Raw genomic sequence first — 22,113 nt, forward strand, 5'->3', positions numbered from 1 at the left:
AGAAACGTGTCACTTTGCAACCGACATGCAATATGAATCAGCTACAGTATGTGTTCACTTCAAACCTTACCACGCTGAATTTCATTAGGCCACGGACCCACATTTCAAATGGGGACACTTAAATGGCAATATGTTACACTTAATTTAGCGTTAGTGTTTTCTTATTTCCATTTGAATTATAGTGAAATTATATTTTTTTATCTGGTGGGGACACCCATAAAATATAATTGAATTACGTCTCATTTTAACTGATAATGCTTATAAATTAACGTCGTATTAAAACTTCCGACGATGACGACAGAGACAGTAACAGAAATGTTCAGACGCACCGAGGACACGTTCCAGTTGCGGATGGATCGGATGTCGGCCGTGAGGTTGTGCCAGGAGACCACGCTCTTCATGTTGATGTGGGAGTGATGCCACAGCGCCAACACGTTCTGGTACAGCTGCTCAATTCTGCAGGAAAAAGCAAAAAAGTAGTGTGATTTAATTGTTTTTGGCGTCGGAAATTGGAACATTATGAAAATAAATTACAATTCCATTTGCCTTTTAGGCTTCGTAATACAATACAATACAGTACAAATAACTGAAATATACCAAGAAATTACCAGCATTTCTTATACATTTTATACTTTCAATTATTTTCAAAAATAGCTGATCTACAAGCTTACAACGCGTGTTGATCTGCTATTTCAACTTTTTTTATGTATGAACATTTTTCAACATGGACACGACTATTAGGACAAAATAATTGCGATTAGATGATTATCACCCATTCATCCAACTAATGTCAAGCCAATACAACATACTGTACATTGGAGCCCAGGTTCCAGCACTCAATGCCTGGAGAGATATTGCAGTTATGAGCTCGTGGCAGTACTACTTGTCAACCAGTAGGTGTCGTACCGAGAATAAGGGTCTACAACATTTCTCAATGGAAGAGCAGGGAGAGCACCTCCAACCACCTCCAACCACTACACTGTAGATACATAGTAATATCATACTATCATACTATAATAATTCTAACAATGTCTGTCTGTCTGTCTGTCTGTCTGTCAGTCTGTCTGTCAGAAACAGCGCCGTATCTCCTCATTTGCCTGCACCAATCACTCCCACTTTTCACACAGGCATTGACCATATGAATATGGAGGTCTTAACGAAGCCCTTTTTTCGATTTGACACATTAATGATTAATAATGAATGTATTAGTGAATTAAAAACACACCGGGTGCAGTACCCCCCACGGGGGCAATTGCCGGGGGCAAATATCTCACAACGGGTAAGGGCTAGTATATAGTACTACTCTACCATACAGATCGGTTAAAATACAAATGTATTTATTAACCACATTAACCCAGGTGTCCGGATTTTGGGCATGTCATTGTTGAACAGCTTCTTTTTTATATAGTAGATCTACAAGCTTACAAATCTGTTATTTTCAAAAATCGTTTTAACATTTTCAAATAATTTGTAAAAAAAAGGGGGAAAAAAGCTTACCTGCTGGCCAAATCCACAGCCTCCTTGTTGTGGGGTGGCACGGTGAAACAGACTGATGGTACCATGGCTTCGTTTCCTCCTGGGCTGATCACCTTCCACTTGGCGCGGTGAGAGTTACTGGCCAGCACGCACTCGTCGTCCTTGTAGATGGTTATCTGGCAGAGTGGCACCATATAAACCCAGTGTTCATTTAACCCAGTGGTTTTCAACACTATTCCTATCAAGGTCCAGGGTTTCTACTGGTGATCAGAGGACCACAGGTGGACTTACGAAGGATATCGCATGTGGTCCCTATTCCATGCTTTCAGTAATGTGAATAATGAATATTAGATTTTTTTCTCCCCCTGAATATTTTATTTTGGAGAAACTTAGACCACTACCGGTAAATAGTAATATTGCATAATTTCTGTGTCCACAGTCCACACCATTCATACTCAAATTAAACATTAAACAACGTAAACAATGGCCAACATAATACCTCTATCTGGCGGTAATCGCAGATGGCTTTGACAGGAATGGATGACCTCACTGTGTTGTCTGGATTCCTGGGCCTGAGCTGCACAATGCTTTTGGCTCGGCCCACCAGCCCCGCTACCGTGCTGCGGTACTGAAGAAGCTGCTCTTTCTCATCCTAGGGGACATAAAAGTTGTGAGTCACACACATTTCATTCCTGTCAACTAGTGGTGGAAAAAAAACTTTTTGTTTTGTTTTTAAAGTTAGAGTGTCAATACTGCAATGTAGAAATACTCTGTTACAAGTAAAAGTCAGGAATTAAAAATGTACTTAGGTAAACGTACTAAAGTATTGGCATCAAAATGTAGTTAATGCACCAAAAGTAGAAAGTACTCATTGTGCATATTTCACACGTTTTCAAATCTTCTTCTTTTTGAAAATAGCAGATCTACAAGCTTAAAAAGTGTTCTTACCATGGATTCCTGAATGTGATCTTCCAGCTTGTGTAAGCTGCTCGTTCGGTCACAGCTGTACTTTCTCTGAATGGCTTCCTGGAGGCTCTTCAGGTAATCCGTGGACTCTTTGGCATCGTTGAAAAACTACATGGAGCAAAAGCATCGCCAGATCAACTGAGGAGACTTTGTGCTATAAAATCAAGCAATAGTAGTAAAGCCTGCTTTAAACTTACTACAGCTGCATGCTGAAAATAGAAGGTCTACAAGCTTGCAACGGGTTGTGATGTGACACATTGCGAGCTTGTAGATCTGCTATGTTGAGCATTGTGAGCTGGTAGATCTGTGACACTGCCATGCAACTACAGTAGGTATAAATTAAGCATAGCCTTACCTCAAAATAGGCAGAGTTCTGTTTGAGATGCTGCTCTACACAGTAGCAGAGCTGAAGTATCCAACTCCACTGGGTCTGCATGGCAGCTTTGTATGCCTATAGATCAAAACAACATGGAAACCCATTAATACATACATACAGACATACATACAGGTCTTTAGGCTGATATCTAACCTGCAGAATGATTCCTATGAAAATATAACAATATAATCATTCACAATAAATGTCTCAGATAAAAACAAACGAAAACAACATCGTTTACCTTTTTTCACTGATGAAAACTAAATAAAAACTAAGTTATGATGACGTCTATAACTAAGACAAAATATATTGATAATTTTGTCCAAAAAAAAAACTAGAATAAAATGTTAGGGTGGGACTAGTGGAGAAGAGATCCAGTAGAATTAAAAGACAATATTTTTCAGCATGCAACCAAGTGTAAAATCTGCCATTACGACGCCATCAAGGCCCACCAAAAGATTTATAGTCGACACTAAAACATTTGTAGTACTACTACTACTAAGACTAAATGGAAAGACTATGACTAAAACTAAATCTAAATTTGCTGTCAAAATCAACACAGCATAGATCCCTAATAAAGTATTAGTATTACTATAGTCACTATCACAGACCTCAGTTCAGGCTAAAGAGATCAGAGCAGGGCTTACTTCAATGGTTAGCCTGGCAGGGTGGTTCTCAAGCAGGAGACTTTCAGCCCTGTCCTGCACACCCTTGATCAACCCTTCCTTGTCATCCAGCTCCCTCATTAGCTCCTGGAATGAAGACACGTACGTGTATTTACAGTAGAATCAGGGTAACAGATATAAATCCTAATAACAAATTAGGGGTGCACCGATACCACTATCTCATAACTGAACCAATACAGAGTATGAGAATTTGCAATAATATGGCACAGATTCCGCCCCCCGCCCCCCCCAGTTTTTAAAATGCAGGATTGAATTATAGCTTAAATGTATAGTGGACAGGATTTTACCCCTTCCAGTAAAATAAACGTATCCTAACATTATACAACTCAATCGTTACCCATGACCTAGCAGTTGTTAAACGACCAAATTAGCATGTTCCAGGGCCCCTACAGTATCTAACGCTTGCCCTCTGATTCCTTCAGTGTTTTCCTCCCCTTAAGGCGCTCCTTAGTAGAGCCATCGTGATTAGAAGAACTAGTAACTCCCTCCCCCCACACCATCCTGTCTAATAGAGCTGCCTGTGCTGCAGTAGGGGGAAAAGAATCACTGACATAATTATTTGATAAAGGAGTACAGGACTACACAGGTATATATCTTGGTCCATGGGAGGGCCTCAGGCCTGTAGGATTAATTAAGTACATGAAAAGGCTCCTGTAGTGCCTGTGCATCCATGCTTTAGCACAGACAACACTAAGATACTATAAAGTCCTCTGGGAATGTATAGATTATTTACAAGGGAGCTACAGCACTGGTTCCCAAACAGTGGGTTAGGACCCATTTGTGGGTCGTGGACACATTGTTATGGGTCCATTTTGTTTTAATTATTATTTCAAAATATTTTCAAAAAACATTCCCAAAGAAGCCAAATTGTTCATGAATAAAAGACAAAATGCAATGATTATATCAGTAAATAAAAATGTAAGAAATTCCATAAATTAGTGAAAATAGACAATCTACAAACTCACAACACGGCGCAAGCAGCGATTTGTGAGCTTGTAGATCTGCTATTTTCACTAGTTTGGGTCCCGGGCAAACGTCAAATTTCTCTTTTGGGCCTTGAGCTAAAATGTTTGGGAACCACTAAGCTAGAGGGTGCCATCCTGAAAAAAATGACTTACTGCATGGTAGTGTCTTTTCTTAGAGATGTTGATGTTACGATCGCTCCAGTCAAAAGCGACCTCCTCTTCCTCTTTCTCATTGAGCCAGATTAGTTCCTGGGTCGCCTGCGAGACGAAATCACGCAGACTCTCCAGGTTGTTCTGACGCTCTTTAGAACGGTTCTGACATAAATAAACATAAACATAAATCCCTAATAAATCCCAAATTTGTTTTCACAAAACAACACTGTTACACCGTTGCATTGCGTTATAGGATGTCAAAGAATGTTCAACAGATTACTTACCAATAACTTCTCATAGTGACTTTCTAATTTGTTCAGTTTTTCAGAATAAGCCGTTTTTAGAGGTGGTTTCATCTGAATCTGAAAAAGAAAAGCACGTTTGAATTTTAGATAAGATAAGATAAACCTTTATCGATTCCTGGAAACAAATGCAGGTGTCATAGCAGCAATGGCAGAAAGAGTGAAACACAGGAGAGGTACAGGTAAGAGTAAGAGATAAGAAGATAAATAAGAATAAAGATAACATCAACATAAATACACTTATATTCTAGACACACACTAAAGATCTGAATAATTTAACATATGTATAAAAATTAAGTTATAAATGTACAGTCTAAAAATTAAGTTATAAATGTAAAGTCTATCACAAGTTAAGTACATGCATGGATATATCACCATATGAATGCATAGGCCTACATGTATGTACAGTACAGACTACCAACAGAGAATGCAACAGGATTAGGAATAGATTAAACAATTATCAAAACTGAGGTTAATGCTTAATAATGTAAGAAAACAAGACAAAATTAAACTGCACACAGCACATACCTCATTTAGTTTTGCATCTTTAAGAGTCATTTGGAAATCCTCTATGGCTCTGTGTACACTTTTGTAGTTCTCTAAATGTGTTTCAACACTGGGCAGGTCAGAACCCCACTCAGCACGCGCCAACTTCACCTTCAACACAGAAAAGAAAATATATATTTGCATGTCCAACGCACACACTCACATGAGTGACATGACATGATGTGAACTTTTTTTTTTAATGATGTGATACTTTGCCTATTTTAATGGTTTATAAAAAAAAAGAAATGTGGCCTTGAGGGGCTAATGCTGAACACTTACCTTCATCTCGTCAACCCAGTTCAGAAGGTCCTGAACAAAGTTCATGTTGGCCTCCTCCTCCGTCATGTTGGGGTCCACCAGAGAGGCCTTCCCCAGGGGCTTACGGATCTGCATGTGCTTCATGTGCATGAGAGAGGTGGGGTCCACGCCCCCACCACCACCTCCCCCACCCAGAAAGGCCTGGACCGAAGCGGGCTGCGAGCCGGGGGTCAAGGTGGGGGACGTCGTCAGGCTGGAGGTGAATGGGGATCCTGGAGTGAGGGCCGGCGATAGGTTCTGGGAGAAGCCCGAGTTCAGGCTCTGAGTGATGCCAGAGATCATCATCTTAGTCTGCTCCGTGGTCAAGGTGCGACCGTGACTGTATACAGAAGAACACTCGCTTCTAAGGGCCAGAAGGTCGTCCCGCAGTTTTGATACCCTGTAAGTAAACGAGAAGCATGACAAATGTTTATATATATACTGTATATATATATATATATATATATATACGCACCCCTCGGTTCATTGTTTTAAGATTTGAAGCATCATATCTTGTTATACAATTGTGTACCTCTGCACCAGTTGATCTACAAAGTGGAATTTCCCATCCAGGAGAATCTGGATGTCTACCACCTGCTGCCTGAGAACGTTCTCACATTCCAACAGGTAGCCAGCGATCTCCGCCTCATTCTGGAACTGGATACCCGACTCAAGACGCTTTGCATCCTTTGCAAAGATAAGAAAGGCAAAGCTTGACTAATCAACAATATGCAAAAAAAGGTAAATAATAGAATTACAAAATATATAATAATAATAATAGTACAGTTCTCAGAGGATACTTACAGACTGCAGGGCAGTTCTAGCTAATGCTAGTTTGTCCTCTCCATTAACACAGTCCCGTTGAACCCTGTTTGCAATCTGCTGCAACATCTCAAGTCTAAAAACAAAACAAATGCAAAAAAGAAAATAAAGTTAGACACTTCTCTATACAAAAGAAAAAAAAAGATCTGCAAGCTCACAAAGCGTTGCAACGCAACATGCCGTGAGCATATGGATCTGCTTTTTTTTACATGACACGGCCATACGACTAAGTGGTTAAAACTATGTGAACAATTGTTTTGCATTATTAGTGTATCACCACACTGAGATAAGGCTGACTGTGTAACCTCACCTAGGTCCATAGATTGAGTTGTTATTGAAAAAGACAGGGCTGCTGGTAAATGACGTGTCTGTGCCAGGTCCAGTGTTGAGGTTGTCAGCAGAGCTCATTAAGCTGGTGAAAGTGCTGTTACTGATGGACGACACACTACTTCTACCATGATATCTGTCCATGATGGACCGATGTTCCTACGCCCGCCCTGGCGTTAAAATAACCGATTCGACACCGCTAAACCTACAAACCTCAGCCCCATTCTAACCGTGACAATCTCACAGAGAGAGGACGCTCACATTTATATAGTGTCATACGTGTCCACGCAGCCAGTAAAATAGAACCCACCCTGGAAGAAAATGTTGCCTGAGGGCATGAAAAGTTTGTGGCGTGCTTTGATATATTAGAGCTGACCTTTTTTGTACGTGTTGAGACAGCACACAGTCTCTACAAGTTATGTAATATGTACTATGAAACTACATTGCCAATTTTTACTCTGTACTTCATCCACGCCAATACATAATTATGTACCCTACAAGAATGGATACGCTTTCATGTCATCACTAACACTAATCTAATTTGGTGCTTTCCAAACACGCCCCCCATGCAGACCAACACTAACATTTGACAAGTGTAAAAGCCAGAAATGTCATGTACTCTTCAAACAAAGGTTAATGGAAACAAAACCTTGACTGTGCAAAATGGAACTGATAGAGATGGGCACAGCAGGCACTGCAATGACTGCATCATGAAAATATCACTGGTGGCCAATCAGTTTACAATCAAATTGCATAATAAAACTGTGTAAAAAATACTATTGAAAAAACAAAACAAAAAAAACATACTTTGCAAACGGTTAAAGTGTGGGCTCAGGTTCAGGAAAATACAATTTAATCTCTTTCAATGCCTATTATTGTTCAACCTCCAATACTTGATCCTGCATTTCAAGATTGGCACAGAATAATATTAAATATTTTTTTTTTTGAAGACAGGTTAGCATCATTGGAAAAACTCTGGAACGTTTAACCTAGCAAATACCAAGGTATCAGGTACTTGCAGGTCAGACATGTTCTCTCATCTCCGCTATCATTTCCCTGGGGCACCAGATACACTGCCGATGTACGTCTTTGTTCAGATACGATACGCGAGGGGTTGGCATCTGAGGTGTACGATGGTCTGACAGGTATGTGCCGCATGAGACATCCTGATAAGCTTGAAATCTGCCTGGGAGCAGGATCTAAACATGTCATTGAACAATGACATATACTAGGACTCCATGTTCAATCTTATACATTCCACATTCAGGGTGCCCCTCACTATGCATAGTGCACATGTCCAAAGTCAATAGGCAAACTGAATAGATAGGATTTTAAGTAGACATAGGACTCTAGTGTATAGTGTATGTATACACATCGCTTTACTGTACAGATATTCTACTATTAGACGGATTCTGATCTTATAAATACTACATTCAGGGTGCCCACTATGCACAGTGCACATGTCCAAAGTCAATAGGGATAGATAGCATTTTATGTAGACATAGGACTCTATAGTGTATACTCATAGCTTTACTGTACAGATATGCTACTGTTAGACAGATGCTAGCTTAAGGTTAGTCTGCTTTTGCAGTTTCTCTTTCTCTTTCATAAGACCTGGCCATTAAGACGTGCAAAATAGGGTTCTGTATGTCATGCACGTTAATAAATATCTTGTGTTACTAAATATTTTATTTGTAGTTGTTATGTCCCCACCAAAGGTCCAGGTGTTATTTTGTGCAAAAGTGCATTATTGGCTATTTCCCCATATATAAGCCCTCAATGGGGGTTTGTTTTTTGTGCAAAATCAAAATAATTGTGCCGCTTGGGATACTATTTACATTATTAAGATGATTTTTGAGTGATGGAAATAAGCAAATTAGCACAGCAACCCAATGCCCCATTCAATTAAATTCATTCTTATGGTAGGGGAAATAGCCAATAATGAGCTTTTGCACAAAATAACACCTGGACCTCTAGTATGAGCCTTCTATTATGAAACTCTCCTTTAACCCTATACGTTTCAATATTGCTGTTTTAAAGACGTTAATAAATCATAGTGTACATTGAGACATTAGTTCATACCTGTCCACCTCTGGCCTCAGGCTCTTCTCTCGCTCCAACATGGCCACTATCAGTTTACCCCATTCTTTCTCCAAGTCATTAGGGTGGAAACCTGGGGGCAGCTGGATACGTCCAAACTCAATCCACATCTGGCGCACCCACACCACACACACACACACACACACACACACACACACACACACACACACACACACACACACACACACACACACACACACACACACACACACACACACACACACACACACACACACACACACACACACACACACACACACACACACACACACACACACACACACACACACACACACACACACACACAATTACTGCCATATATGCACAACCAGAACGCTTGCAAGGATTAAATCAATTATTATAATCACCGAAAGAACTATGCATTAGTAGCTATATACCTCGAGCATTTCGTATAGATGCTTGATTTTGGTCTTCTCATTCTCTTTCAACGGGATTTCATGTTCTTTAAACTGCAAATACTGTGTATAAAGTGCCTGTGTACAAAAAGAACAATACATGAAAAATGAATGGTTAACAGTCAATGTCAGTCATACAGTAGTGTATTTACTCAGAAGATCATCAAAAGAAAACCATATATTGCCTAAATATTGCTATATTGCAGCAAATGGAAACTGCCCTCTCATGTTTGTCAATAAGATTCAGTTACATTAAAAGCTACCAATGGGATATTTGCAGAAAGCTTACATTATATCCTCAGCCGAGCACTGTACAGTACACTGATAATCAGCATTTTCTAAGATGAAATGGTAACCCGAGCCTTCAAGAAATAAATCCACAAAAAAGCCAGAGCGAAACCTTCCAGTGGTTTTCGATGGACTTTGCTTGTTGCTGTACCTTGAGTTCCACAGGGCTGTTGGGGAATGCTCTGTCTGACATTACAGTCACGTTGTGTTTGATCCACTGGCTGAGGTATTTGATCATGTTCTGGTACTCAACCCATTTGATATCGACATCCTGCATGACAAGAACAAATGGAATGTCAGACATTTATCATTTCAGCACTTTTGAATGGAATAAGCATAACGTACTCACACCGCAGCATGGTTTATTCAAGTATGTTTCTTGTACCCAATTTATTCCCTGCCCACTGTCGCACACCATAAACTATCTTCACCTAAACGCATCAGCAATGCATTGTGAGCTTGTAGGTTGGCTATTTTTGGAGAGCAACACAAGGGTCGGCTATTTTTGTAGTGCGACACAAGTATAAATTGGGTTTCAGGCATGTAGGCTACTGTACTTACATTAGCATTGATTCCGTCAACACCTTCAGGTGCTTTGGGAAAGACATCATACAGTGTTGAGACGTATGTGATGACAGATTTTTCATCAGGAGTTTGGACATCTACATCTGATGAGAGAAATAAAACAGTTAAGATTTCAGGATATGCAGGAAGGTGTCTGGGTGAATGTAACATAAATAATCAGCAGTATTTTACATTATAATATTATGACAAGCAAGGGTTCACAAACATGCTGCTTGGTCAATCCAAGCAGTACCCTGGTCTGAATTCTCTGTTTCGGTACTAGGCTAGATAATATCTGTCAATAAGAAAACAACTTGCTGCTAGTAGCTAAGCAGTTAATGGGTAATGGATAATGCTAGTTAACTAGCATAGCTCAGTGTAGCTGATTGCTAGTCAATTCTATTCTATTCAAAGGAGCTTTATTGGCGTGTCAAAATATAATAAAAACTGTTGAAAATGGGGAAAGTATATACAGTTGGAGGGGGTATGTGTAAACAGAGTTGAGTCGTTATTTACATGTTATTTATATTTATTTATGTATATGTTATTATTTTTTTCCCTTGCCCCTTCAGAAGCAGCTACTAGTAACGCGAGTTAAAGTCCGCGGTTTACGCCCGTTGGAAACACCGGAGTCACCGGAGTGACAGTAAGCCCGTGTCGAGCCCAGGGGGTCCTGGGGAGCGTTCCGCCAACAGTGCCTCTCGTCTGAACGGCGCTGCAACTCAACGTTGTCTTTCGAAGAGGAAGCAGCCGAGCCGGCGTGGCTTGAGAGCTTAGAGTATATATACAATATATGTATAATAATATACATATATAATAATAATAATAATAATAATATAATAATATGTATAATAACTCTATGCTTGAGAGGAGCTGTAGGAACTACGGAGGGTTGCACTGGCTGTTGGTGAGCTACACGGAGCTAACAGCGGGGCTAACACCACTCTACAGTACCACACACAAACAAATACACGCACACATACGCACGCGCCAGGACTTGTGCCTTGTTTCTTTTCCTTTCTTTTGTTTGGTCTACACGAAATCCCGAAGGGGGGGTTTCTTTGTTTTGGTTCCACAACAGTGGTGCACGGTATTTTGCTTATGGTGAAAACCTGACATGAACTAAACTGGTGCTTTATGTATGTATGAACTGAACTGCGGCTGATTTCTAATACAACCCTTAAACTGCCTTTCTTGTGTCTTTGCAATGATTGACTGGTTGAGTTTCAATAAGGGTTTGGAAAGGTACTGATTTATTATATATACCCCGAGCCAACAGGTAGGTCGCTGTAGTTTATACAGTGACCTTTGTAGGGTTTCTCCCTGGGACCAAAGGTTATTTGGGGAAACCGTTACAATATACAGGGTATAAAGCTTTTAAACCAATAACAATAACAATTAGCACTAATCTTTTGCCTAGCATAATACTGAAACTTCGCACATTGTAGGTATGGGAGTCTTTTTGTCGTTGGTCATGTTTTCAAACTCACTTTGGGTGTGTGTAATCTTTTGTATGTATTTGTCAATTTGTCTATTGCAAGGCTGTGTTCACCGAGTCTGTACCTAGTCAAGGTTTTCTATGTTTTGGGTCGTTTACCACACGCTGCCAGACCTCCATTATAAAACCTTATCTCGTCCAATATCGCCCTTGGCGATCTGTGATCATTAATTCATCTCGTCCAATCCCACCCTAGGCGGGGAATGAGTTTTAAGTACAATACAGTACTATGTAGTATGGATGATTGAGTATAGACTCACCCTCAGGGTCCAGCAGTCTGGCCACTCCCAGCTGTTCAGCCGTGCCAAACGCTCGTTCTAAATTTGATCTGTTGCTCTGGGTTGATACATAGCTCATATCAACCAGGTCTGGCCTACAATGGAGAGAGAGAGAAAGAGAGAGAGAGAGAGAGAGAGAGAGGAATTGTGTGACAGAGCAGCCTCTGTCAGACTAATATATGCTGTTCTACAATACATGTTCATTGTATTGTTTCTGTATGGTATGTGTAACAGGTTGATTCTCAGTCCCACAGAAGGTGCACATTCTGCTGTGACATGTGAATTAATATACTTGTGTTTATCTATGCAGATGCTGTAGTTGCCTAGTTGGGAAGCTGCCTTGATGGCCTGAAGAGAGCTCTGATTGCTTGTGTTGTTAAATGTCTTGTGATTCGCTGACTGCTTAGCCAGGGGTGGAGTCAGGAGTCTATATAGAGGGGAAATGGCTCAGTAGAGTGTGCTGCCATGGGGAGAGGTTGACACCAGTACCTCTCAGTTCTCATTTAAGTTGTTTTGAGTTATTTTCTTTATTATTTCACTATGTTGTCCAGGCCTGGAACTTAATTAAAAACTTATCTTCACCTGCAAGTCTGCCTCATGTCCAATGTGTCATTCTAAAGGTTTTATTACTGACAAAACAGCCGATCCACAATCCCACTTGGTAACAAATTGATCATTGGCTAAAATATTTATTTGAAAAGTTTGTATTAATAAGTGTAATATGGGAACACTTTAAGGGAGTAGTTCACCAACAAATGACTTATTTTCAATTACACACACCATATAATTTGATAAGCAGTGGAGTCTCTGGAGACTCAATGAACACTCTTTGAGTTGACTAAGGCCCCAGAACGGCTAGCCAACATTAAAACTGCCAATACCCTACTGGCCAAAGCTGGAACTGCAGGGCGTTCCGGGACGTTCATGGAGGTGGTTGGACGTTCAGTGACGTCATGTGCGCAAAGTGTGTCAACCCTGACCTCAAACTTGAGACCGCTCTCAACTTGCTCGAGACAGAGTTATAATGGTACTTCCGTCAGTCTTCCGGGTGCTTCAAACACCACTGAGCAACTTCCATTGAAGTGAATAGACGGGGAGCTCCGGGTCCGCCCTCTAGTTTATATATAACTGCATGGAGTCGACTCCACTGGTCATCAAATTATTGGCTCAGGAATGTGACAAAAACAAAACAAATATCTATGAATTCCATGGGGCGTGTACTTGATGGAAAATAAGTAATTTTTGGGGTGAACTACTCCTTCAAGCCCCTCACATCGTTTGAAATTGAAGGACAGTAGTATCCCATGTGTTACCTATATTTGTGAATGATGGCATTGAATAGCCTCCCATCCCTCCAGGATGTAGTGAAGTTGTCGCAGCGCACCCCGCCATAGCCCTCAGACATTTGCCTCGTCCAGAGCAGCAGTCTCTCTTTCGCCGTCATGTCCTCAGACTCTCCCGTCACATGGATCTCTGAGATCTGTTGGAAGAAATGATACGAAAAGGTGTTCAGTCTAAACATGTAAACCAGTGGTTTTCAACCAGTGGTCCTTGATGGAGTTCCAGGTTGTCCCCAGCTAAATGATGGAAAGTTGGTAACCAAATGGACCCTTATGGATCTTTAACTGAGATTACCTTAAAGTTAAACCCTTATGGGTCCATTTGGTTTCATTTTGCGCTCTCAAAAGTAACAAAAAGTCTACACAATTAGAGAATGTAGAATAATTGTTATTTTGATGTTTGCCTGTTATCTTTCATATGGTACCACATCACATCATGGAGTTGTGGACAAAATCTCATCCAATGATAACAAAATATTAGTTCGTTTTGGGTCTGCGTCTGCTAGGCTAAATCTCAACAAATGGTGGTCGATAAATAATGGACCTTGATACTATATGAAAGGGGTTGAAAACCACTGCTGTAAACAGATATTATTTATTTTCTACACAGCAACAATAAATCATCACACATGTCGGGTGACTATAGCTGTAATATAGAGGTGTTCTGGTAATCAGAAGATCACCGGTTCAACTCTACTGCATGTCGAAGTGCCATTGAGCAAGACACTCCAACAGCTCCCCACGAAGTGCTTATCAAAAAGCCACCTGAGCAAGCCATCTGCATAAAAGTAAATTTCCTCTCCCGTGGAGGATACAATACTACTCTTTTCACTAAACAAACACTGAGGTCAAACTGTACACGATGAACACGGGCATGATTAAGGGGAAAACAATATAACATCACAATAAAGTTAACAGTGGGAACACTTACTGAATGAACCCATAAGGGTTTACTCTGAGTTACAAATGTATAAATTAACATGCTATTATTAGAGGGATAGGAGAGACGCTTCCCAAGGATGGCCATCAACATGCAACATCCTACTGTATGTCAGTACAGAAAGACCTGTCCTTAGACGGCCTGCCATTTTATTTGGTGAGGAAGCAGTCTGGCATTAAAAACATTTAATAATGTGCATACTAGCTGCAGCAGCCTAGTCCAAATCCCTGCTGATTTTTTAAAGTTACTAAATAGAATAGAAGGCTACATTGATGACTAAAACTAACTATTATCTTGTTTTTTTTATTGCCAGTTCCACGACAAATGCAGAAAACGCCAGACAACAGGCAGAGATGGCTAATACATTACCAAACACAGTTTATGTTTGAACAAAAGCCTCCAGCTACAAGCTGTTTTTACAGAATATTCACATCAATATCTATGATGAGCCATCCATACAATGGAACCAGTATTTGAAAGGTTGAGATGAGGGAATTCTACAAAGGGATGAGACTCCACCAGTTGCATGAGAGATGTTTTGTTGTTGGAGACACACTGAAACGCCATGAACACAGTTTTAGACACTGCAACAAACTCTCCAACACTGCAACAAACATCTTCATAACGCGGCAACGCCCAATGTATACTTGCCGGAAGTTGCTGCGTCTCGTACCTGAAAATAGCCGATCTACAAGCTCACGATAAGCCGCATTGTGAGATTGTAGTTCTGCTATTTTTGATGAGCGACACCGGCATGCAGCCAAGTATAAATTAGGCTTAAGGGTTCAACACGGACTAGACACTGACTGCACCAAACATCTCCATAAGAGTTGAACATGGAGCAGTGTCACCAACTCTCTCTGAAATAAGCCAATAAACCTAAAAAAACAAGCCAAAAACAAGACAAATCTTGCGAGAAATAAGCCAAATCTCCCCTATAAGAAAAATAATAATATGGCCATATAAATAAATAAAATATTAGGTGCACATATCATTATAATTACTATGTAGGTCTATAATAATTCACTCAATGAGATTTACACTCCCCCAAACCTATAGGGAATTATAGTATATACATCAAATAAATGTTGGTTTGTTAGATTTGACAAAGAAGCCACAGCGTTTTATAAAACAAGCCCAAAAAACCGCAACCCACAACTCTGGAAAAAGAAAAGAAAGCCAACATTTTGGGAAATAAGCCAACAAGGCAACACTGACAGGGAGGAGGTCTGGCAGAAGCTGAGATGGCTCTGGCAGAGGCGCAGTTTCCAACAACTCCAAGATCTCCATTCTCATGCAGGAATCCATTATTCAACTACAGTAAAATCAACACAGACTGTCGCTTTACATAACAAGCCTTTCAGCATCCTGATAACATAGCATACCATAGCCCAGCTGCCCACAAGCACTAACAGAAACCTTTCATCGCCTATACTTCCAACTTTCATTTGGGAAGTCAAACACTCTCTATTAGAGACCATGTAAAAAGCCTATTCATAGTCCAATTTTTGGTGACCGAATGTGGTGGTTTAAGACCACAAAGAAGATAATACAAGATAAACAGTTATCCATCCCCACAGTGAAATTCTGCATGTAGCACATGAACACCAACAATGTTAAATGAATGCACGGTGTGGGGACATTGACAATCATTCAGGAGAAATAATATGGATTGCTAGTAATCATGTTTTGGATAATTCATTTCTCAAATGGCCCATTATGGTTGCTGAACATTTGTAAATATAATAATAATAATGATACCAGATCTATTTTTCCACAACATGGATTGCAGAAATACGTTAGGCAGAATAGAATTGAATGTGCCCAAAATAATTCCATTAGATTTTTGCTGTGAATTAGTTTTTGGTTTTGCCCATATAGCGTAAGGCAGCTGTAGTCTGACAATCTCTAGTGTTAATTGACTAACGGAAGGATGTGTGGTTCTAGGGAGCTACATGGCGGTTAGCTAGTTGCTGATAGAATGAAACAAAAATATTAAAAAAATATATATATATCACCTAAACGCGCCAAAACAAAAAAACGCTAAAGCTCACATTTTCAACATGAAATTCATGATACACCACTTAAAGCAGCAGCAGTTCCCAAACTTTTCAGGTCGAGACCCAAAAGAGAGAGAACTACAAGCTCACAACCCATGCAAGCTTGTAGATCTGCTATTTTCACCATTTCTTAATTATTTATCATTTTCGAGTCGGGACTATAAGAATTGGTCCGTGACCCACAAATGGGTCCTGACCCACTGTTTTGGAAACAGTGTCTTAAAGAAACCCTTCCTCAGCCCATCACGCTGTGACCTAGAACTTGTTCAGCCTCCTCATAATGGCTATAAATAACACGCAATGGAATTACCTCGTGGGGGGCGGATAGACATTTGGCAGCGACCTGGGGAGGTTCACTGTAATCAGAGGACGTGTGGGACCTCCTTCTGCCCCTCCTGTGGATTTGAGAGTTCCATATGATTTTGCCGAGTGCTTCTTCACTTCCGGGGCTCTCATGTCCTTTCAACGTTCGTAGTGTGTGCTCCACCGCCCCGAAGCTCACAGCTCTCCTCAACTGGCGCCGCAGCAGTTTCTTACCGAGCAGCCCGTCCTTTGCCGCAAAACTCCGGGAGGTCGTGACCAGACCGCGGAGCTTTCCTTCTGCGGTGGAAAAGCTTCTGTCGCTGCTGGCCTGGTGGTACACAGGCAACCTTCCCGGCCTGGACGCTAACCTCTTGCAGAGAGGCACGGTGCCATGCTCCCTGGAAACAAGAACCGGCACCTCTCCGACGTAGATTCCGGTGCTTATGCTGCTGGATCTGGTGAACATCTCTGCCTCGGATGTTCCCTCTGTCCCTGGAATGGTCTCGGCCGTGCTCGTACCTGGGCCATCGTGAAGCTCCGCTAGTCTTTGGGGGTCCTCGCTTTCAACAGTCACATTTTCTTTTCTCCTGAGTGATGCCGCAGCGTGAAACTCCCCCGATTTCCTCTTCTTCCTCTGGAAATAGCGTCGACCTCTCAGTTCTTTCGATTCAGGGCTGAGCGGAGCTTTTTTGGGGTCGACATAGTATTCCTCTTTAGGCCCCCGCACACAGCCACACATGTTGCCCATGGCTGTCAGCCACGTACTCCTATTCTCCCATGGACAGCGAGCCTCCCTGCAGTTTTCAGGCCAAGTGACCAGTGAGCCAAACTTGATCTGGAGATCTCATGTCCCACCAAGCCATTTCCGCCCCTCACAGCTGGCAAAGAACCGGCAGTGGACAGTCCCACATCACAGCTGATAGCTCACTGGCCACAGAAGAGGGAGAGGGGGATGTGTCTCTTCCTGTTGTCTTTCAGAAAAACAGATATTTGTGAAAGCATTTCACAAGCTTCGATCTCTCTCTCTCTCTCCGTCTCCCTCTGTCTGTATTGGTCTCTCTGTCCGTATTTCTCTCTCGCCTCTTGTGGGTCTCTATGCTCCGTCACGGGAATCCATTTTCTGACCTTTGATACATTTCTCCCAACTTCGCTAATCCAACACAAACACCATAAATGCTTACGGAGGTACAGCCCTGCACGCCTCCAGCTCACAGCTGAGACAGAATGAGAACGTGAGACAGGCAGACCTGTTTGGCCTGGCTTGTCTCCCTCATCTGCAGTGTAAACATGAGTGCCACATGCTCCCGTCCTGGGGTTAGGTTTCAGTAAATATATCTGCTGGTATATAGTTATGTGGGGGGATGCACTGCAAAAGGTGGATGACGTGACAAGATCTGAAGCGGACCGTGTCAGCCGGCCACGAGAACAAATTGACTCAGCAAGTTTTAGATGTTCCTATAGGCTACATGAAGCAGACAGAACCCCCAGACTATCATAACAGATTTGAAAGGCAGGGTGACGCGGGTCAACATGAGCAAATCCTCACCGGCTAACAACGTGCTTTCACTTTGCCTATTAATCAGGCTGTCTACAATAGCAGGGCCAGAGGCGGAGCTTTAAGTCCAATGGTCTAAACAAACACCATTATCCCGACTGGATCGCCACCATGGCGGTTCAAAAGAGGACAAACGCTTTGGCCAGGAAGTGACTCAACATGTAAAACCAAGGCGACAATTATTACATTACATCACTATGAATTTGTCACGCATAGTGTGGCACAAGGCGGAATGTTAAGAATGAGTTCAGTCGCAAATAACAAACCAACTTTTGTGCGAAAGAGTCAATACAATTACAGTAGGTTACCCAGCTAAAAATAACTGTGCCACCACTACTGTATGCTGTTACAATATTTGGATACCAATGACATTAACCTGAAGGTCAACGTCTCCTGACTGCAACTGCAGCCTGCACAGACTGCAGCACCATGAACTGTATCCTCTAGTAGACAGAGTAATATATCTCATATATCTCTGAAAAACGCAGTTTGATAGTATTCGTTCTGAAGCCTGGGGTATTGATGCTGCTCAGTATCTGTCAGGATTGCTCTGGGACATGACTCACGGACACAATGGCTGTCAGTTAGAAGCCAAACCAATTATAGAACCCACTGGAGAAACATTTGACCTGTCTGTAGTTCAATGTCAAGTTTGTGTGCTCAGGCTTTACCGCTATGTACTGACTTGCATAACACAACCATTACATACATTCCAAACCAAGGTTGAAGTTTTTAGTTTACTTTTTATTTAACCTTTATTTAACCAGTAAAAACACATTGAGACTGCGTCTCTTTTTCAAGTGGGAACTGGCCAAGCGGCAGAATATATAATTACACTTCAAAGCTGCATCATACATGTCAAGTTATACAACAGCCAATAATAAATCCATGACAATACCTCAAGAAACCTATACAATATATACAACAATAATCCAAAATGGTACACTAACAATAACCGGGTACAAGACATTTTGCATACACAAAGAACATTTATGGACGGGGACCAAAAAACAATATATATATATGTGCATATGCGAAGGCTATAGAACACATCCAAACATGTGCAGGTGTTGGATTGTACTTTTAAGATGATCCTTTTGAAACTTCTCAAGGGAACTTTCAAGGCCAATTTTGCAGGTCATTCCACAACCAGGGGCCAAAGAAAGCGAGACACTTTTTACCCCCCTCAGATTTAAAGGCTGGTACTACACATCGGACATAGCCAGACATTTGATCTGAGGTTTAGAGACCAATTATTTACCAAATTAAATTTGTAGGAAATGTAAGGGGGCAAATCACCAAGAATGGCTTTGAAATGAAAATATACCAATGTGTAGTGTACAGTAGTGTGCATACAGCTACCGTGCAACTACCATTGGCTGACTGGAATTTCAGAATATATTTTAATATTAAGACTTTACGAATGATTACTTTGAAGGGTCCAAGGCACATCTCAGACCGCTTAACCCCAATTTACAGCCAGATATTCTCAGCCCTCTTGTCCTGACGTAAGACCAAGGCTTTCATTGTCAGCGTTCTGAGGCTCTGGAACAACTTCCCTGGGGAAAGCAGGCAAGCGAGCTCAGTGTCCTCTTTTAATTCAAACTTTATAACATACTTTTACCGGAAGGTGTTCCTTTAGTATCTCGCTGTTGTAATTATGTTCTTGCTCATTTTAGCTTGGCACTTGACACAGTTACTCCTTATTGTTGATGCCACACACACACACACACACACACACACACACACACACACACACACACACACACACACACACAACCTGGTTGATGGTTGAATGTAACATTAAATGATGATGACAAATTGCCACTCCTTTACTATTTTCAGCAGAGACATCTAAAGCACCTTGAAAACAGTGCTGGGTTCACACATGTCAACCTTCTGCCAGGAGGGCTTATACAGACAGCGCAACGCCAGCAGAGGAATGTAAGGATAATATCAACAATTTCTGCCTTCACTGCCCTGCCTGCTATGCTATTCTAACAAAATCAAGAAGAAACAGGCCCATCATCCCCTGGATGAAATGCTCAAGGGCTTGCGTGAGACCGTCAGGAGCAGGTGTGGGGGGTGTGCGCCATTATCGCCCAAGCTACCTGTCAGATAGAATGATATGAGCTATTTTCTTTAACCTTTACAGTTATTCATTCCTCAACGCCATTTTCCATTGATTACATAATATTCCAATTTTATCTCTGATGATTTACTGATGATCTATGGCAGGGGTATTCAACTAGACTATAGAGCGTCGCAGTCCCTCCCCCTTTCAGAACAACGAGTGGCCCAGGAAATTAATCGCAATGCATTTTTCCCATAGGCATTTCAAAACTTTTTTATTTAAAGACCTTTTAAGCGTCGTAGGAAGCCAACTCTTGTCGTGACAAATCATGACAACACACACAATTTTTCGGGCCAAACAAAGAATTAGAAAGTCGAAAACCACAACTGTAGAATTCCACTTCCTCCTGTGTGCTTTTGTGTTTTCCTACTAACAACACTGGGTTGTTATGTTGTGAATGCAGAACATTTCTAGGTTCTCAAAATGCTTTTTGTGCTCAAACACAAAGATTTATACATATTCTACCTTAAAATTGACCTATTTGACATAGCATAAAAATAATTGCCTTGACATTAACCCATTTATCGAAATAAAATAAATGTCTTCAAAATCGTGACAGTTTTCTGAAAAAATGTTTCTCAGTGGTGCTCAATATTTCATGTCAAGGACCCCAAACATGATATGTAATATGCCTCCGCCTCCGATTTTTCAAAAATAGCAGACCTACAAGTTCATAGCACGGCGAGCACACACACACACACACACACACACACACACACACACACACACACACACACACACACACACACACACACACACACACACACACACCTGTAACTTTCACCTCTATTCTGGGGGGACCATTTAGCCTGGGTAAACCCACTCCCCCTGCTGGACAACATTTCATTATGCCAGGAGGCTAGGGACCATTAGCAGAACATAGCCAATCTACAAGCTCCCAACACGTTGTGAGCTTGTAGATCAGCTATTGTCGCGAAGAGGTTTGGTGTACAGATAATAAAGAGCAAAACAAGTACCGAGCCAAAAGTCAAGTTTACAAACTATTGAGGGTTCAAGTCGTTAAATGTCTGAAAATACTCATTCAACATGAATCCAATATAGTGGGGGTCGCTAGCTACTTCATCTCTCTCTCAGCTAAGGGGTCCTGAAACCCCTGATCTAGACCTCTCAGTCTCAACTCAACTCAGCTTCAACATGTCACATTAAAGGTTTGCAGGTACAGAGAATGTGGGTGGAATTCTTAGTTGTACAACAAGCTCCCACCATCATTTGCAGTTTCCAAGAAAGAGGAAAGGAATATAGATAGAATAGATAGATAGAAATCAAGGAAAACCAATCAGAATGGTCAGACTGGTGGTATTTCTGGACACCTTTGCTGTAAAACAAAGTGCATCGGGATGCATAATATCCTGTGCTAAAGCTGCCATTCTGAAAGGCCCAAGCTAGCTGCTGCAAACATTCCTGTCACATAGTACTGCTACCAGTCTGAAGCGCTGCAGTCTGCCAAAGATATTAATAATCCACTGAAAGAGACTGTGAGAAAGTGTGTGTGTGCGTGTGACAGAGAGAGAAAGAGAGAGGGGTGGGGGGTGGGAAGACTTCAAAGCCCACAATGCTGGATCCAAGGCTACTGGATAGTGTATATATATAAAATAAAGGCGAAAGCCACAAAAAAAAGTAAATATACAATATCAAGTATTATCCAATCATTGTCTTATATATATATATATATATATATATATATATATATACTTTTTTTT

General features: G+C 41.2%; 2 protein-coding genes across 8 annotated transcripts in view; both read right to left on the reverse strand.

Moving 5' to 3' along the window:
* dst (dystonin) overlaps positions 1–22,113 on the reverse strand; it is a gene marked incomplete at its 5' end in the record, with an annotated part of 146,716 nt that overhangs the window by 80,809 nt on the left and 43,794 nt on the right. For all 7 annotated transcript variants that reach the window (XM_080781613.1, XM_080781614.1, XM_080781619.1 and 4 more), the window contains 18 exons: positions 330–456; positions 1,498–1,652; positions 1,976–2,128; positions 2,425–2,550; positions 2,798–2,893; positions 3,466–3,570; positions 4,623–4,784; positions 4,907–4,984; positions 5,453–5,581; positions 5,750–6,167; positions 6,300–6,454; positions 6,572–6,665; positions 8,999–9,126; positions 9,415–9,510; positions 9,872–9,991; positions 10,282–10,388; positions 12,043–12,155; positions 13,374–13,540. In XM_080781613.1, coding sequence (XP_080637739.1) covers positions 330–456; positions 1,498–1,652; positions 1,976–2,128; positions 2,425–2,550; positions 2,798–2,893; positions 3,466–3,570; positions 4,623–4,784; positions 4,907–4,984; positions 5,453–5,581; positions 5,750–6,167; positions 6,300–6,454; positions 6,572–6,665; positions 8,999–9,126; positions 9,415–9,510; positions 9,872–9,991; positions 10,282–10,388; positions 12,043–12,155; positions 13,374–13,540 — 2,529 coding nt within the window. The remainder of the gene's footprint in view (positions 1–329; positions 457–1,497; positions 1,653–1,975; positions 2,129–2,424; positions 2,551–2,797; positions 2,894–3,465; positions 3,571–4,622; positions 4,785–4,906; positions 4,985–5,452; positions 5,582–5,749; positions 6,168–6,299; positions 6,455–6,571; positions 6,666–8,998; positions 9,127–9,414; positions 9,511–9,871; positions 9,992–10,281; positions 10,389–12,042; positions 12,156–13,373; positions 13,541–22,113) is intronic.
* Positions 14,249–17,922, reverse strand: LOC308328285 (uncharacterized protein; the record flags this gene model as incomplete). Its single annotated transcript, XM_080782054.1, has 3 exons — positions 16,711–17,922; positions 15,559–15,655; positions 14,249–14,253 (listed from the first exon to the last, which is right to left on the reverse strand). The coding sequence occupies exons 1-3, from the start codon at positions 17,449–17,451 to the stop codon at positions 14,249–14,251; spliced, it is 843 nt and encodes a 280-aa protein (XP_080638180.1). The 5' UTR covers positions 17,452–17,922.

The sequence above is a fragment of the Protomyctophum bolini genome, assembly GCF_963924005.1.
Source record: "Protomyctophum bolini genome assembly, chromosome: 14".
Classification (NCBI taxonomy): domain Eukaryota; kingdom Metazoa; phylum Chordata; class Actinopteri; order Myctophiformes; family Myctophidae; genus Protomyctophum; species Protomyctophum bolini.